The sequence below is a fragment of the Ixodes scapularis genome, unplaced genomic scaffold (assembly GCF_016920785.2).
Source record: "Ixodes scapularis isolate PalLabHiFi unplaced genomic scaffold, ASM1692078v2 PGA_scaffold1__304_contigs__length_218370807, whole genome shotgun sequence".
In the NCBI taxonomy this organism is placed as follows: Eukaryota; Metazoa; Arthropoda; class Arachnida; order Ixodida; family Ixodidae; genus Ixodes; species Ixodes scapularis.
Window position 1 is genome coordinate 93,651,044 of NW_024609846.1, and position 19,779 is coordinate 93,670,822.

General features: G+C 43.8%; 1 protein-coding gene across 1 annotated transcript in view; it reads left to right on the plus strand.

Moving 5' to 3' along the window:
* Positions 1-2,652: 2,652 nt before the first annotated feature.
* The window catches only part of LOC120840957 (neprilysin-like), a 160,647-nt gene continuing 143,520 nt past the window's right edge, over positions 2,653-19,779 (plus strand). The window contains exons 1-2 of the mRNA XM_040501452.1: positions 2,653-2,908; positions 3,218-3,350. Coding sequence (XP_040357386.1) covers positions 2,653-2,908; positions 3,218-3,350 — 389 coding nt within the window. The remainder of the gene's footprint in view (positions 2,909-3,217; positions 3,351-19,779) is intronic.

A 19,779-nucleotide genomic window follows, 5' to 3' on the forward strand; every position in this document is an offset into this window, starting at 1 on the left:
AAATTCAAGAAAACTTTTTCACAATTCATAGAGACGCATGGGTCGCTATGTCTGACTTAGGTCTTGCAAAACAAAGACGTCTTTTTCCGATATTGAGGCCTAAATATAAAACATGCAAACAAAATATACACTTTCTAGGCTTAATTTTTGTGTAGATAACTATCATATCTACATTTGAACAAAAAATAAAAAAAATAAAAAATGGGTTTTTTGAGAAAATCAATTTCAAAAATGGTACTTTTTGGTTTTTGCATACTATTAACGTAAACGTACCGCAAAAAATATTTTATATAGCCAGGGCATTTTATAATAAATATAAAGAGCGTGTTTTGGGCTCTCCGTGGACATAAAAAATATCGGTGTAACCCAAGTAGATCGCCAGTAATTAATTGTCAAAGTTTGTTAACAATTGACCGAGGAGGCGTTTTTGACATTTTTACAGAAAAAAAGCAAAAGGCCTAAAATTATTTCATGGTATTGGAGCTTTTTAAATGTGTCCACAGAGTGCTTCAAAAAAGATAATATAATGTGGGCTGAAAATCCATGGCGGGAGGTTAAGCGAAACATCCGACCCACGACGGGTGTGAAAAAAACTGCTTTTCGCCGCGGCCTCTTTAAAAATTCATAAGTCGAGAACAAAAAATCCGACGAACTTGCGGTTTGTGTCGACTACGGTTTTAGAAACGGCGCCATAACATATATTTTTTTCATCGAAATTATAAATTCGACCCTTTTTGCCTGCACGATTTGAGATGAAACCACCCATATATATATTGTGACGACGAAGAAGACGACGCTGCGGCAGTGGTGTGCACTACTATCGCGCGCTAGGCCCACGCGCTAGGCCCTGCCGCGATTAAATGATTCGGCTTCATTATGTGACCATCCTTGTCTTCTCCTGCCGGCCCCGCATCTCCGTAACATTTGGTGGAGGTGCGGGGCCGGCAGGAGAAGACAAGGATGGTCACATAATGAAGCCGAATCATTTAATCGCGGCAGGGCCTAGCGCGTGGGCCTAGCGCGCGATAGTAGTGCACACCACTGCCGCAGCGTCGTCTTCTTCGTCGAATCTTACGAAGAGGAAGGAAACGAAGACGGGCAGTCAGGCAGGAAAAAAGGAAGAAGTGCCCAATCGCCGGATCCCTCAAGTTCGAAGCACCCACCTCATCCTTCTCCTACAACCCTCCTTAATCTTCTGTAAATAAAGCATCTTTCACCGTAACATTCTTTGGTGGAGGTGCGGATCGGCCCCGACCTGGACCCACGAAGCAGACGTCGCCAACCTCCCACCGACATGACTTCCAGTTCCGAAACACCACCCGAAGGCGCTCAAGCTCCGCCGCAGCCTTCACTGGTTATCGCCAAACCGCGAGATCCTGGCCTTTTCACCGGCACAGGAGACCAGGAGGTTGAAGACTGGATAGACCTCTATGAAAGAGTAAGTATCCACAACCGCTGGGATGGCACTATCATGCTGGCGAATGTCATATTCTACTTGCGTGATACCGCCCGAACATGGTTTGAAACACATGAAGAGGAACTAACGTCGTGGGACCTCTGCAAAGCCAAGCTTCAGGACCTCTTCGGACGTCCAACCGGTCGCAAGCTCTCGGCCAAGCGAAAGCTGGCATCCAGAGTCCAAACATCGACCGAGTCATATGTGACCTACATCCAAGACGTCCTATCTCTGTGCAGGAAAGCTAACCCCGAAATGCCAGAAATCGAACGGATGGAACACATCCTCAAAGGCATCGCAGATGATGCCTTCCAGCTACTTGTCATTAAGGATTGCTCGACTGTCGACGACGTCCTGAAAGAGTGCCGCAGGTTCGAAGCTGCAAAGACTCGCAGGATAGCGCACAAATTCAACCGTTTGCCAAACACCCCGGCAACATCATCTTGTGAAGACTCTGATACTAACACAGAGCGCATCACGAAAATCGTCCGCCGAGAACTGGAGGCGATGATGCCCGCTGACGGTGTTTCCCCGTCTCCCCGCTCATCGACTAGCGAGTTATCCATCGCCGCCGTTAACACTGTCATTAGGCAAGAAATGGAGAAGTTCGGCGGCTCGCCGCGTCCAAGTCTTCGACCATCATTTGGTCAACAGGCACAGACACCCCAATGCTGCGCCTGTGAATCTTCAACTGCGACGCCATCCTTCAGACCGTACCACCGACGTGATCCCGCCACGTGGAGGACCCCCGACAACCGACCCATTTGTTTTGCTTGCGGTATGGCTGGTCACGTCGCCCGCTACTGTCGAAATCGCTGGAACAACCGACAACCAAACAACCGGACGTTTCTACCCACCAATGACGGTCGTTATTACAATAGAAACTTCGCTTCACCCTCTGATGACTACCCAAGCGAAGATGCAACATTCTATCGCTCATCGCGGAACCCTCGCCCTCAGTCCCCGCGTCGCCGCCAATCATTGTCCCCACTCGTTCGCCGCCTCGTTTCGCCGTCCCATGATCTTCGACCCTCGGAAAACTGAACCATGCAGCTTCAGGAGGTGAGGCTGCATCACAGTTTATAGCCGCAAATCCTCTACAGAATATCGTCGCTACATCTCATAATCGACTCATGGTTCATATTGACGGTATTAGCGCAGTAGCCCTTGTCGACACTGGAGCCGCGGTGTCCATAATGCGCGAAGACCTCCGACGACGCTTACGAAAAGTACTGACGCCACCTGACACGAAAACGCTCCGCGGTGCAGATGGCGGCATTATTTCACCTCATGGCATGTGCGGCGCTCGCATAATTGTTAACAACAAGACTACCTTCATCCTTTTTACAGTCCTTATAACCTGTCCCCACGAGATCATCCTCGGCTGGGACTTTCTCTCCTCACATTCGGCCCTCATCCACTGTGCCAAAGGCGAGATTGAGCTCGATACCAGTGAGTCCTGCGACGTTTCTGACTCGGTTGTGTCCAGATTATGTTGTTTTGAGACATCACGCATTCCTCCCTTGTCTGCTGCCGCCATAAATGTCACAACGACCCACTCGATTCAAGACAGTGACTACATTATCACACCGAATATGAGCATCTTGCTTGAGAGGCAACTTGCATTACCATACTGCGTCGCAACTATCCAAAGTGGTGCGACAGATTTATGGGTAGTCAATATTGGTCAGAGTCATCAAATATTACCGAAAGGTGTGACTATTGCGCCAAGTTTCCCTACAATCAATTGTGTCGTTGCAGCCATTTCCGAGGAACAATCAGAAAGCACCGTCGCAACGCAACTATCGAGCCCTGCCTTGGCCAGCATTACAACCATGATTGATCCGACTTGGGACGAGGATAAGATCCATCAACTTCGCGACCTACTTTCCAAGTACCACACCATCTTTGACTTTCCAAGTCGTCCTCTTGGCCAGACAAATGCAGTTACTCACCGAATCGACACCGGTACTGAACCTCCAATCCACCACCGTCCTTACCGAGTATCACCGAGCGAACGCCGCGCTATCCAACATGAAGTTAATAATATGCTGTCACAAAACATTGTCCAGTCCTCGTCAAGTCCTTGGTCCTCTCCTGTCGTCTTAGTAAAAAAGAAGGACGGATCATGGCGCTTCTGCGTCGATTACCGCAAATTAAACAACATAACAAAAAAAGATGTGTATTCCTGCCCCGTATCGACGATACTCTCGATTGCTTATATGGCGCTGAATATTTTTCCTGTATTGACCTACGCTCGGGGTATTGGCAGATCAGCGTCGACGAATCGGACCGCGAGAAAACTGCGTTCATCACACCTGATGGACTCTTTGAATTTAAGGTGATGCCCTTTGGCCTTTGCAATGCGCCAGCCACGTTCGAAAGAATGATGGATCGTCTCCTCAAAGGCCTAAAATGGGTAACCTGCTTATGCTACCTCGATGATGTAATCATTTTCTCTGACTCATTCTCCAAGCACCTCGAACGTGTGCAGCAAGTTCTTGAAGTTTTGCAACAATCTGGACTACAACTCAACTCATCAAAATGTCGGTTCGGAAGTCAGCAAATTAAAGTCCTGGGACGTCTCGTCGACAAAAATGGTATCCTCCCAGACCCAGGAAATTCAGGCAGTCAAAGATTTTCCCAAACCTCAATCAACGAAAGACGTTAGGAGTTTCTTGGGGCTTTGCTCCTACTTTCGCCGCTTCATTCGAGACTTTGCACACATCGCGCTACCACTGTCCTCTCTCCTCAAGAAGAATCAACCTTTCGAATGGCACCATCAACACCACTCGTCGTTCGGATATCTCAAGGCTGCTTTGACATCAAGCCCCATTCTTGGACATTTCGACGACACGGTACCCACCGAAATTCGAGCCGATGCCAGTGGTCACGGCATCGGAGCTGTTCTTGCGCAACATCAACTTGGTACAGAACGAGTAATTGCCTACGCCAGCCGCCTCCTTTCGCCAGCTGAACGTAATTACACCATCTCTGAGAGGGAATGCTTGGCTGTGTTATGGTCAATTTGTAAATTTCGGCCATACCTCTTTGGGCGTCCCTTTCGTGTCATAACTGATCACCACGCGCTCTGCTGGCTGTCGTCCTTGAAAGATCCCATTGGCCGCCTCGGCCGCTGGTCGCTTGGACTTCAAGAATACGACTTTACCATCGTATACAAATCTGGAAAAATGCACCAAGATGCTGACTGTTTGTCCCGCTACCCAGTGAGCCCAGTCGATTCCTCAGATGACACTGAACTGCCTGTCCTTCCAATCTCAGACCTCCTCAACCTTGCCCAGGAACAACGCCGTGACCCAGCTATTCGAGCTCACATTGAACATCTAACGTCAAACCTAAACCAGCCACCCTCAGGACTCTTTCGCATTCGAAACGACATCCTATACCGGCAAAATTTCAGACCAGATGGATTACCGTGGCTTGTAGTTGTTCCTAAACACCTAAGGACAACTATTCTCAACGAACTACACGACGTCCCTTCATCAGGTCATCTTGGTCTGCTTCGCACCTACACAAAGGTTAAGGAACGTTTTTATTGGCCTGGCATGTATCAAACTGTTAAGAAATATGTCTCCTCATGCGACCCTTGTCAACGTCGAAAGAAACCGCATACTCGACCATCAGGACTCCTTCAACCACTGCACCCTCCGCTCAGCCCATTCCAGCGACTCGGAGTTGATTTTCTAGGACCATTTCCTTTGTCACGCACTGACAACCGCTGGATCGCAGTTGCAATAGACCACACCACTCGTTATGCGATCACCCGCGCCCTTCCAACCAGTACTGCTGTTGACCTAGCCAATTTCATCTTGGAGGACTTCATATTGAAGTACGGAGCTCCCCGAGAACTTCTCAGCGATCGTGGACGCTCTTTCCTCTCGCGCGTGGTCTCAGAAATCTTGCAATCCTGCTCCGTACGCCACCAAGTCACCACCGCTTATCATCCACAAACAAATGGATTGACCGAGCGATTGAACAGGACATTATCCGACATGCTGTCTATGTACGTCTCGTCCGATCACAGCAATTGGGACGCCGCCTTACCCTATATCACTTTTGCATATAATTCTTCACGCCACGACACAACGGGTTTTACCCCATTTTATCTACTCTTTGGCCGTGAACCCCCCTTAATGATTGATTCTCTCCTTCCACTTCAACCAGACGCTTCGCTAACAGCATTCGCGTCCGATGCAGTAAGTCGAGCCGAAGACGCCCGCCAATTAGCTCGTCTACGCACGCTCGATTCCCAAGAGCGCCAGTGCACTCGGTATGACAGTTCCCACCAGCATGTTAGTTTTTCTCCCGGAGATCTTGTCCTTCTTTGGACACCGCAGCGCCATGTCGGATTGGCCGACAAGCTACAACATCGTTACATTGGACCCTACCGGATCTGCCACAAATCTAGTGACGTCACCTATGTAATAGAACCCCTCCATCAACAAAACGCCGGACGCCGCAAACAACGAGACACAGTGCACGTGCTCCGTCTAAAGCCATACATCGCACCGTCGGCCCCGTAGCTCAACGACGAGACGTCGTTTTCTTACCGAGGGGGGTAATCTTACGAAGAGGAAGGAAACGAAGACGGGCAATCAGGCAGGAAAAAAGGAAGAAGTGCCCAATCACCGGATCCCTCAAGTTCGAAGCACCCACCTCATCCTTCTCCTACAACCCTCCTTAATCTTCTGTAAATTAAGCATCTTTCACCGTAACATTCTTACGACGCTGCGGCAGTGGTGTGCACTACTATCGCGCGCTAGGCCCACGCGCTAGGCCCTGCCGCGATTTAATGATTCGGCTTCATTATGTGACCATCCTTGTCTTCTCCTGCCGGCCCCGCATCTCCGTAACATTTGGTGGAGGTGCGGGGTACCGATCATCCCGTTCACCCCCATCAACCTTAACGCCGTCGGTGCAAGCGCTCCGCCGCATTTGACTGATCTCCAGCCCACAGCCCTGCAACACAGCCCCCGCCTCAGTGATGCCATGAAGACAGGACGACATGAACTGACAGACGTAAGCGAGGAACCATTAAGAGTGCTACGTGATGACTTGAGGACGCGATTGCGAGACGATGATTGTGACGAATGAGAGCTACGAGAATTGACGATCCCCTGCCCCGTCCCCAGCCCAATCTTGTGAAGGCATGACGGACGTTCCCCAGCCCGGACAGTGTCGTCGCGGGGCTGTGACTGGTGCTTCGGTCGGTAACGCTGCTAGAGCGTCTTCCGGTCATGGAACTGCGACAGGTTCTCGTATTTCGCGGCAGGCAGCAGTGCTTTCATCTGTCTTCATCTGTTTCTGTTTTGTTTGCGTGCTATTTTCCTTGTGTGTTCTTCATTCATCGGCCGGGTCGTCCTCTTCCAAGGAGGGGGTAATGTGACGACGAAGAAGACGACGCTGCGGCAGTGGTGTGCACTACTATCGCGCGCTAGGCCCACGCGCTAGGCCCTGCCGCGATTAAATGATTCGGCTTCATTATGTGACCATCCTTGTCTTCTCCTGCCGGCCCCACATCTCCGTAACAATATATATATATTTAGTTTGACATTAGGCAATGTTACAAGTGCACCATTCGTTGCATGTTTGTAATTATGTCTAGTGTTACTCTGCTACTGTAGCGCTGTAACGGGGACTGGAGACTTGTCAGGCGGTTTTGGTCGCCTTTTCCTCCAGCCTCCCAGACTTCTGGTCTAAGTAAAGAAAGAAACAAACAAAAATACGTATAGGATCGATTAAGGTTGAATTGGCATCTCCAGCTCGTTGGTCGCCCCCTCGCGGCGGAAACGGAAAGCGCTCTAGTGAGGGTCCCCCGGCTTTCGTGCTCAGGGGGCACGATGCTCGTCGCGACCATGACTCGCAAACAGTAATTTCTAAATGCAAACAACACTCTTCACTGTCCCAATATAGCGCTGTGGCCGGCATGTGACTGTACCTTACTACAGAGATTTAGTATTCCGTATTGAAGCAAACGGAAGTGGTGTGCGTTTGCGTTAGAGTTGCGTGCTCCACACTGCACATGCGCTTTGTTGCCATGCGCCAATTCAAGACCACAATATCGGGCTCCGCGCAGGCGCATTGTGGAACACGCCACGCTAACGCAAACGCACAAGCGGGTAGGGGCTTCTTCGAGCTGGAAAGGCTGAAATCGACAAATTGGCGGGGCGTAAAAATGGAATAAAATAAATGTTCTCTGTAATTATATATATATATATATATATATATATATATATATATATATATATATATATATATATATATATAACTGAGAAGAAAAACCCTTGGCGAAACAGCAACAACGGACGATCTATTCTTCGACGACGAAACACAGTAACCTCGCAGTCTTCTTTCGCTTCCTTAAATGTCGGTCTCACCACACTTCCCTAAACTAACCGCAGGAGACTTTCCCCAAGGTGAGTCCTAAGCAGGGATCTCGTTAAAGAGCCGGGGCTGCTCCATCCGATAAGACTGGAGGGGCTAACTTGATTGCCGCAGCTTAGCATATACGCACGTATTTCCAGTCTCACAAACAAGTTAACACACACACACACAAAATGTACGGACTTACACACATGCGTGCATACACACACACACACGAAGGTTCGATCGCACGAGAGCTTAAAAAAGCAGGATTACGGGCCAATCTCTCAAGCCAGGCACAGCGGATCTCTAGCGGGTTTGTTGCCGAAAGAATGCGTCTGGAAAGTTTATTTCATTTACGCATATTCAACACGCTGTGAAGTCGACACCGAGATTTTCCCTGTGCGGGAAGGGGGCGTTCTTTCCAGTCCCGCACAATTTCAAACCAAGTCTTTCTTATACATATGTTCTAATAATCAAAAATACATTACAGGTATCTGCATATACACAAAGTCTCATTATGTTCTGCTCTGGCTAATTATTTTGGCATGCTCTTTTTTAACGACGATGCTATCTACGGTGGTATTTTTTTAACGAATAATTATGAAATCTCATACCGTTCACGTATTATTCCTCAATAATATGGAATTTTGTGAAATATAAAGTTTTTTTTTGTTTATAAAGTCGCGGATTAAAAAAAGAAATCTCACATAACTTGAGTTTACAATTTCTGCGCCCGGAGTTTCTCAAATCCAGATATCACACACACAAACACACACTCACACATATTATATATATATATATGTGTGTGTGTTTGTGTGTGTTATCTGGATTTGAGGAAACACGCACACACACATACACACACACACACACACATATATATATATATATTTGTGCATGTGTGTATCTATATACACGCACACAAAACCGTTTTTAGCATAAGGCAGTTTGTCCAAGCGCTTTGTTATATATGCATGAATTGAGACATGGAGACTTTAAATACTTTTCTAAACACCAACCCCGTGCACTAAATCCCCTCTTCTCGGTTTCACATTTCGGCCGCCAGAATGCGCCAGTTTTCGCCGCACGCTTGGATAGGCGGTGTACTTCCCGCTTTTCTCCTTGGCAGTGTTGTCGGCGTTACCAAAAAAGAAAATGTAACTAAATACGTTACTCGTTACTTGCAAATAAAAGTAACGCGTTACCGACCTACGTTACCTCAAAATGAAAGGAACGCGTTACCGTTACCGATAAAAAGTAATACGGGTTACTTTTGCGTTATTTCTTAAATTATGAGTGAACACGATTTACTGCTTTGACGAAACAGTACGTTCATCCACAAACTGAACATAATTACTTTATCTTTTTTACGGTTTCACCTAAGTACTCACGAGAAAAAACGCAAATACAAACGCAAAAGAACTCAAAACTTCACGTGCCTTGACGTCAAAAACAGGAAAAAAAATTAAATTGCAATCCTTTTAAGTCTTGGGAAGAAGTAGTAACAAGTAACCTAACTACATCTCACGTTACTTGAATTAAGTAACGTAACTACGTTACAAATTATTGTGTTGAAAAACTAACGAGTAGGTTACTACGTATACTGAAGAAAGTAACGCGTTACCGGTGACGCCGTTGCTTGTACTGCGCTACTGCCAACACTGCTTTTTGGCGTTTCCTCCGCTTGGCGGTGTCGCCTCCTCTCGGGTTACCAATAGCGACACGGCTCACTACACTAGTGGCAGAAAAAACACATTACGTACACCTTTTATAAATTTTTACTTTCCCTGTACTCTCTCCCTCTTTATGTCCCCGCTGAGAGAAACAGTTTTGCAGCCCCTGCAAGAACTACTTCGCCACATCTACAGCTCCCCTCCCCCCCCCCCCCCCCCCCCCCGGGGTATGCATTACTTTGCATATAAACAGATCTCACGCGTTCTTTCCTGTTTCGCGAGATTGAAAGAAAACAGAGACATCGCGTCCCTCAGAAAAGCAGCCGTCGCCTTAAACAACAGCCCCATCGAAGCGCGCATCCGATCAAGACGTTTGCCACGAACATGAAATGCTTATGCACTCAATCCTCGTTGTTTTTAAAGTCCAACCGGCCTCTCCCTGCCGTCACCCAATGGCGTTAAAATGACAGTTCGGGCTAGTTGGTTCATCATCACGTTGAAAGCGCCGAAACTACACAAGCACAGTATATGAAAGGGGAACGAAAGCAGGGCGCACTCCTAACTGACATTTATTGAAAACCCATCTCTTATATACTCGTGCTAAAATACATAGTCACTCCAACATCCGGTGCAGCCCCCTGCGCAAAAAAGTGTACTCCTTCGCCGATGATGCCACAGATGTGTCGCTAATACAATCTTTGTATTTTTACAACGTAGCTGTTATGGGATAGTTTCCCCAGTATCGTGTCCGTGGGCAAACAAATCTCGACACAAAAATCTGGACAGCTACCGCCATCTATGAGTGACGGCGGCAAACTTTCCACTCTGGCTTGCCGACATGCGGCTGGCCATTACTTCATTCCCACATAGCACAGCTTCGCTGGTCTTCCTTCTTTCCCAGAGTGAAAAGGCCGAATGTTTTTCTTTTATTTAGCAAGAAAAACGTACCTGTTTGTCGGCCCAACCCTATAGCGTTTTGGCAGACACCGGGTACACAGAATACTTGGAAGAATTGGATGGCTAGCTCGGATGATTCCAGAGGCAAAATAAATGAGCAACATATATCATACCAGAAACATGAGATCATGTATTTCCTTAGATCACATGAGCGTTTTGTTTCCGCTGTATGAGGGCCTGTAGGGGTTTTGTATCACCGCCTTATACCCTTCAAGATCGAATCCCTATTTTATTATTTTTAACTTCTGTTTTAGAAAAAAAAAAAAATATCAGTGCCCTTCTGCATTCTTGCGACGGGATTATATTTCTTGCGCGTCTCTGGATTCATAAGTCTCGATAATACCGCTAAATTCTGAGTATATATACTATATACATCTTTCGTTTTTTTCGTTGCGAAACACTAATTGAATTTCCACGAGGCAGAAATTTGTTTTAATTTGTGAACGCAGCTGATCTCCTCGAAGCTAATAGCGAAGCATGTCGCAGTATACTTTTTTTTGTTCTGCGCGAGGCGTTGGGGCTTAAAAGCTTAGCCTGAAAATAAACACTTTTATTTATTTTTTAGTTAATCGCTCTCCTTCTGTTTTACTTTCTCTAAATAACAACAAAAAAACTTGGCATAAATGTGCTGGTTTAAAAGGGTCGCTCGGAGTATTGAATAAAACAATTTATATTTCGAGAGAAGAAATACATAATTATGCGTAATTATAGGAGCAAATGGATTTTTGAAACGCTCCCAAGCATTGTTCCCAAAGATTCATTAGCAGTATCAACTTTGGCAGCGTTATACGCGACTTACTTTTTGACCGTTTTCTTGAATCCGGACGACTCCGTTTAAATTCGAACATATTGGAAGATTGCTATTTAGTGCCGGTTCCGGCGCACGTTTTCCCGTGTATGCCGCTACCGAAAATGGATTCAGGTTTTAAATAATTCATGGCTACAGCGAATGGAACTCAATTACGAATAATATTCCGGTCGATAAACACACACACACATACACACACACATGCGCGCACGCACGCGCGCACACACACACACACAATACATACATACATATATATATATATATATATATATATATATATATATATATATATATATATATATATATATATATATATATATATATATATATATATATATATATATATATATAAAAGTAGATGCCACCGAAGGGTCAAACAAACTTGGACGATTTAATTGAACATGTATAATGCATACATAAACCGCGACGTTTCGAAGGGGGACCCTTCTTCCTCAAGCATGTTCAATTAAATCGTCCAAGTTTGTTTGACCCTTCGGTGGCATCTACTTTTATAAAAATACGCCTACAGCCTACTTAGCCCCAAGATATATATATATATATATATACAGGGTGTTTCACAGAACGCCGGCCAAATCGCTCCTGCGAAAACTACCCATCGCAACGAAAAAAGGCTTGTGGCGTTGTGGTCCTAGGCCAGGGGCCCATTTAAGAAAATTATTAAAGACGGGGATAATTAACTTCTTAATTATTTTTGCCTAGTTAACTTTTTTAATATTGTGTTTAAGGGCATGGCTTAAGTTAGAAAATTGCTCAGCATCATCGAAAACCACTAAACCAATAAATTGCAGAACGATAAGAGGCACGCGAGGCATTTTACGACCTTCTGAAAAACCACACAAATTCGACGGGTTTTTAAGTTTCGGTTTGTTACCGGAACACATCTCGGCCCCAGCAGCACCGCGCCGCGTGCAGAGATAGTGCAACCAGACTCTGCTGCGTCGCGCGATGACAGCGCAGCAAAGGTTGGTTGCACTATCTCTTCGCGGGGCGCGGTGCCGTCGGGGCCGAGATGCGCTCCGATAACAAACCGAAACTTAAAACACGCGTGGAATTTGTGCGGTTTTTCAGAAAGCCGTAAAAAGCTTCGCGTGCCTTCTATCGTTCTGCAATTTGTTGATTTAGTGGTTTTCGATTATGCTGAGCAATTTTCTAATTTAAACCATGCCCTTAAACACAATATTAAAATAAAGTTATTTACGCGAAAATATTTAGCAAGTTAATTATCCGGGACTTTAATAATTTTCTTAAATGGGCCCCTGGCCCAGGACCACAACGCCACAAGCATTTTTTTTTGTTTTTTGTGATAAGTAGTGTTTGCAGGAGCGATTTCCACGGCAGCACTTGTCAATCTTCACTCATTCCCATTATATATATATATATATATATATATATATATATATATATATATATATATATATATATGGGCGGTTTCATTTGGATTCAGGCCCCGAGGTGCAGTCGTATTTTTTTATTTTGCTTCAAATTTTTCATATTTCGTGGCTCAAGTTCCAACAAGAACAATCCTTTTTATTTTAATGCCCTGACATGCTTAGTTTCTGAGAAAAAAAATCCCAAAGAAGCAGGAAAGAACGACGAGGTTTCGACGATTGTCGCGTGTGGCAATTTTGAATCACTCTGAATCTCAAAGTATTGAAAGGAGAGCTTCTATATTTTTTAGAGCGCAGCACTTAGGCGCCCGTTTCCCGCTTGAGCGGCGTCGGCGTCGGTGTCGCCGTCGCGGTCGCCGCTGCCGTCGCCGTCGGCGAAACCGCGCGGTGCATTAGGGGTAAATTTCGCGCTAAATTTAGCGGGGAAATTTTACCACTAGATCTAGCGGAGAAATTTTGCCGCTAGATTTAGCGGGGAAATTTTACCGCTAAATTTAGCAGAGAATTGTTTCCGCTAGATTTAGCGGAAAAATTTCCCCGCTAAATCTAGCGTAAAAATTTCCCCGCTAAATCTAGCGCAAAAATTTCCCCGCTAAATCTAGCGGTGAAATTTCTCTGGGGGGTCACATGACCTCCAGGTCACAAGACCCCCCCCCCCCCCCAGGTCACGTAACCCCCCCCCCCCCCCCCCCCCCGAGAACACGTGACCCTCAATACCCTTCCCTCCTTCTCGCCAAGAGCTGCGCTCTAATTCGGCATTACAGGGAGTCGTAAACGGCTTTCATTTTTTGAATCACTCTCAATCTCAAAGAATTCAAAAGAGAGCTTCTATATTTTTATTGTGATATACGTATATGCAGGCAGGTAGAACGACATTTCAGCTACTATTTATTATTCGTCCCTCCAATCTTTGTAAAAGTCCCCAAAACATGCCTCGGCGAACAACTGTAACCTAAACTGCGGATTTTTTTTTAGTCAAATATGTTTAGTATTGCTTTTAAAATAACACCACGTGTAGAACCTTTCATTGCCTACCACATTATGCAAAGTTTGTGTCTTAATCATGTACGAGTACTCAGAAATAAATTGTGAAATAGAGAAGGTTTTTTTTCACCTTTTGTTCAATTTTAGCACGCTGAATAAAAAAACATTTATTTTTTTATTTTTTTTAAGAACAAACCACCAGTTCCTTGCAGAGTAAAACAAAAACGTAAAAAATAAAAAGTGACAAAAATAAATAAAAATTTTTTTGTTGTGCTATCTACATCCGCGGACTATACATGTCTAAAAGTTAAAATTTTAAGCTGCGTGGACAATCTATGCGTGCGGATTATACAGGAGTTTCCTTCATCAGGTTCGTTCATCATGACGAGACGTCACGGATTTTGTGAATGAAAGAGTATGTTATTGATGATTTGTGTATAATGCAAGCTTCTTCGTGAACCACAAAAACAGTCATGCGTCAAGATGTGCCGTGCATGAGAAGATTTTCGTGTCGATCAAGAACCAGGGGGGCGTACTACGGCACGGCGTGCGGACTATAGCCCGGAAAATACGGCATATACATATATAAAAGAAAAGAGAATCCCTAAGTTCAATTCTTGGGAGGCTGCAGATGCTGGCACGTAGGTGTCGGAATGCCTGTTCGATATCCTATATAGCAATGCTATTATTACCAGTCTCGGATGCTTTTAACCCACACAGACGTGTGGATAATACTCCCTACCAGGAGAGCGCACACAATAACTAGTCATCATTCGCCTTATCAAAGTCCATAAGCGCTCTTTCGTGAGTGCTCGTACTGGTTTCATTGGACGGACGGAACTCAGTTGGAGTCAATCATAGCGAGAGCTGCACTACATTCAAGTCGCACGTATCAGGAGTGTCTTCTTTTTCTTATACCTGCTACGTAGTCGCAACGAGGAAAAGTTAATATTCTTGAGAAATTGCACACGCATGAATGATCGCTTCGGTGTATTTTAAAATAGCTAAATTGTAGCGGGGGCTTCGCGGCAGAAGCTCAAATACTCCCCAGTTCTAAAGCTTCGGGGGTTTAAATTGGGAATAACTGGAGCAAATAATTGCGGCGTAAATCGAAAGAATATTTTGTGTGTGTGTTTATTAGAGAGGGAGCAAACCAGAAGAAGTACGGAAAGAAAATTACGCCACCAGCTGCTGCTTACGGTACGGGACTAAAAACGCAAATTAAAAGCAAGACATGCAGTTTTTTGTTGTTTTTTCTTTTGTTTTTTTACATGAGTCATTTTACAAGTAAGTCTTTCTTATAGTAACCGCCGTTTAATCTTTTCGTGACTTTATGATAAATTATAAACTTTTGATTTATTTTCTCAAAATCTTACCTGTTCCGTGTTTATGTAATTCGAAGTCTTCGATCCCAGGACGATATCAAATTGATGCTAGAGCGATTAATAATTAGCTAACTATCCCAAAAGAAAAAACAAGTAAAAATCAATCCTTAAAATTTTAATGCTCTTTTTTCTAGAGGTGAATTTGAGGTGAATTTAGGTTTTATTTTTAATAGGACTGCAGATATTTCTTTGCAATAAAATTATACTTTTTCACGTGACCAATCAGGAATTAAATTGCTTCAAAGTACTTAAGCATGATGTTGCTCTGCGTAGGCGGGATTAAAACAAATAATATTGAGAAAAGAAAGAGAAAAACAAACTGAAATTAATAAATAAAAGCGAAAAAACTAGCCCGGCCAAGAAAAATACATGACACGTCTAAACAAATAAAGCAGAAGTTCGGAAAAAAAATTATAAAAATTTTGTAACTTGAATTAAACATTTGTTACCAGATGGGCATGCCACCGTCACATAACAAAATGATAATAAATGTGGAAAGTAAGGCCGTGCAGATAATGACAATTTTTAAACAAATAATATGATATAGTCAGTCGATTAATTACCAGGTTCACTAATCTAATATTTAGAGCTATAGAACAGCTTAGGTAATACGTATATATCTAAATACAGCATTTTAAAATTTGGAAACAGAGTTTCTGGGGTTAGTACTGTATTAATGATGCTGCAATGCTACGTTTTAATAGAGCCATTTTGTTTCGTTTATTAGCTTGCTTAACTGAGATTAAAGTGACATTTGCAGATTATACTATTGGAAGGAAGAACAGGGTCCTTACACTGTTTTAATGACAATGATTTGTCCGCTACTGACCACTTTCTACTAATATTTAATCAAGACGAGTGATATTATGAACACATGCTGAAATAAAACGGAATATTTCTTCAGCACGTTACTAAGCAGGAAATGTACACTATGACCTTTAGACTAGTTCCGTTATGTTATTTGAGCACAAGTTGTCAATAAGTTCGATGTTTCACGGAAATACAAAACTAGCAACTTCATAACATCAAAGATGACAGACAATATTGACGTAGCATCAAAATGCACTACACTCTTAGAAAAGCCCGAGCATCTGCTTTCCCGCACAACAGTCGGAGAGCAAATCACCGCAATTTACGGAGGCTGCTCAGCGAATGACGATGCCAAAACATTTGCTTAGACCAAAAAACGCAGTCTGAGTTGTGACATTAAGCAATGCAAAACATCAAATGTCACAACTCACACTGTTTTTTTTGTTTTTTTTTTCTGTCTAAAGATATGGTTTGACATTGTCATTCGCTGAGCTGCCACCTTAAGTTGCGGTGATTGGCTTTCCGGGTGTTGTGCGGGAAAGTAGACGCGCAGTCTCGTTTTAGAGTATATATTTCACTGACTACACTCTAAAAAGAAGCCTGTGCGTGTACTTTTCCGCACAACACTCGGAGAGCCAATCAGCGCAACTTACGGAGGCAGCTCAGCGAATGACGATGCCGAAACATATGTTTAGACCAAAAACACTGTCTGGGTTGGGACATTAAGCAATGCAAGCCTGCCGTTTTGCATTGCTTAATTTCACAACTCAGACTGAGTTTTTTGGTCTAAACATACGTTTCGGCATCGTCATTCGCTGAGCTGCCTCCGTAAGTTGCGCTGGTTGGCTCTCCGAGTGTTGTGCGGAAAAGTACAGGGTGTCACAAAGAAAATTTGCACGGTCTTTTTTACCGCGAAGATCAACTAGGCGTCGCCGAACTCCCATTTCTTGCCCAAAATAGAGCTATAGGTCACAACCAGATGCCAAAGTTTAAGCCCGATCCGATAACTTAATCAAAAGTTATAGGTGATTTTCTGAAAATTTCAATGAGAAAATGGAGCCCATTTTTGCCCGTTTTAGGTTTCTCGTGCCATAGAGACCCATGTGTTCAAAAAATTTGTCGGCCGCCATTTTCCCATTGAAATTTTCAGAAAATCAGTTCTAACTTTTGATTAACTTATCGGATGGGGCAGAAACTTTGGCATCTGGTTGTGACCTCTAGCACTACCTTTGAGCGGAGAATGAGCGTTCGGCGATGCCTAGTTTATTTTTCCGGTAAAAAAGACCGTGTCCATTTTCTTTTGTGACACCCTGTACACGCACGGTTTATTTTTTTAGAGTGTAGTGCTAGAACAGCTTAAGCTCTAAAGCTCTACTCTAAAAACAAAAAAAAAAAAAAACAAAAAAAAAAAAACGCGCGTTTACTTATTTGCAAAACACTCGAAGCTTGCATTGCGTATAATGCCACAGCGCAGACTTAATTTTTGGGTCTAAACAGATGTTCTACCTCATCATTCGCTCAGCTGATTTCGTAGATCGCAGAGAATGGCGCTTCGAGTGTTTTGCGGGTAAGTAGACGCGCAGGCATTTCTTAGAGTGTATAATAAAAGTAATGCAAGGACATACATTTCAACTGGAAGTTTGCCTTCTTTGAATCTGGCAACTGTGTAAGCAACGAATGTTTTTTTTCTTGTTTTTATGTAAAAAAAAATACTGCGTTTGTTAAAAAAAATAAAAGGTTGTTGAGCTGGACAACTTTTTACACTACACAGAAGTGCCAAAACGCATAGGATTGGTGACAATTTTATGGAAGGATCAATCTTGACCGACTTACCGGTCAATAAGTTAACTGACGATTAACAGATCAATTCAACTTGCAAGGTGAATCGGTTATTTTCAAAAAACCTAATAGATGAAAGAGCAAAGGTGCAGGTCAGCTTTAAAACGAAAATGTTGTAGCAGCTGAACGCCGAGTTGAGGTAGAAAGAAAAATAGGACAGACATCTTGCTTTCCTCTTGTCTCAAGCCTCAGTTGTTACAATTAAATAGGCCTTTTTTTTAAAATAAAATATAGTTGCATCAAATAGTATGTCGATTCTTTATGACCAATTTTCTGTCAGAAACAAATTAAAAAAATTTTTAGATTTTTTTTTCTTTACTTTGGTTGTTGGATATTGCAAATCCTTCGGCCGCAGTGGCAACTAAGTTTTATTCGACTCGGTCAGGAGGTTTAAACAAACCAAATTTGAGATTTGCTCACCTATATCACTGGAAGCCATTATTGTGGGTGCTGTTTAGAGCGCATGCTCAAAACGAGCTCACATTAATAGGTTGCTAAGACCGGCAAACTTGATGGTGCGAAAGGCACGTTGAAGAACTGTAGAAGCTCGCCATTAGCACGCACTCAGCAGTTACGCACACAGCTATGGCCGCCAGTGAATGCTCCCTATTGGCGGCAAGATGTTTTGGTGGCGCCCTCCTATGGTTACCTTTACTGACGTCATTATCTTGCGAACAACAAGTTCGATGGTGTTTGTACTTAGCATGATGGAAGCTTGAAATTATTGCACTCTGAAACCAACATTGTCAACACCGTTAAGTCCTTTCTTTACTCTTATTTCCGTCGATGAGAAATCCTTTGCTGATGTCATAGTCAGCATTCGCCCAATAATGGCAGGCCGACCACTGCAACGCTTTCGATCGCTCACGTCGCCAGTAGCTCTGTCAAAACGGCATTCCGTACGACTGTCAATGCTGAAGTATTTAACGTGCATGGCGATTTACACGAATCCATCCCAGTATTCCGCGTGGAAGTTGGTCTCCTCCCTGAGAATCTGGTGCGTCTGTTTACACGCTGCTGGTTTTTGGATTGCTAAGGATAATTTGCTACAAGTTGCGGAAACGAGTTGGGCTATAAGTAATAGGGGCATATACTTTAACCTCGTGGGTTCCTGACCTATGTATAGACCACTCGGTATTTCCGAATCAAGATGCAAGTAAAGCGCGAACTGGTCTAAGAATAAGGCTGCTGTTGCTCACGTTTCTTATAAAAAAACAAGTAACTCAAGATCGTTACTCGTTATTCAATAAAAAAAGTAAAAGAAATAAGCCACTCGTTCCAGTCCTCACAAATAAAGAAGATACGGATTATTTTTTTTAAACAACTTCTCATAAATGCCAACTTCCCATAAGTTATTATGACGGGGCAATCTGCTTTTGGACGCCCTCCCCAGAAAGGGTTATCCCCCGGGTACTTGGTGATTCCATCGCGAGTTGAACAAGTCCGTCAGTACCTACGAACGTTTTTTCCTGCCCTCCCCTCTCCCCAATCAAGGGTGTCTGTTCGTCCTTCTCGAAGCTTCAGGCAGTTTATACGTATTACACGTTTATGGATAGTGACGGCCGTCTTGAAGCATAACGCAATGATTGAGAACCCAGACTGCAACCTTCTTTGAGAAAGGCATTTGAAAGGTTGTTCTATGTCATAATAACTGTCTAAATTTTGCGGTGATTATGTGGAAAAGTAGCCAGAATAAGTTTCTAAATGATGTGTTGAATTACAAAAAAAAAATATTACGCCTGTTTTTTGTTTTTTTTCACTTAAAGGAAGTTAAAAAAAAACAGAAGCCTTCGTATTAGTTTATTCTCGAATAATATAACGAGTTACAAGTAACGCACTGCGCATGTTAATTCAACTTACAGTAAAAATAGAACACTCACGAGTGGCCGGTTTTCCTAACCCGACAACCGCAATCTAAAAATAAAAAAAAAAAAAAAAGAGTGAACCACAGCATCCATCATCTCCCTCCCTCTCAAATCGGCGGTTTAGTCTCCAGTCAAGAATGATGGATCGAACCGCTCTATTAGCCCAGCTTACCAAGGGTGTCCAGAATAACGGGTTTAACGCCTATCAT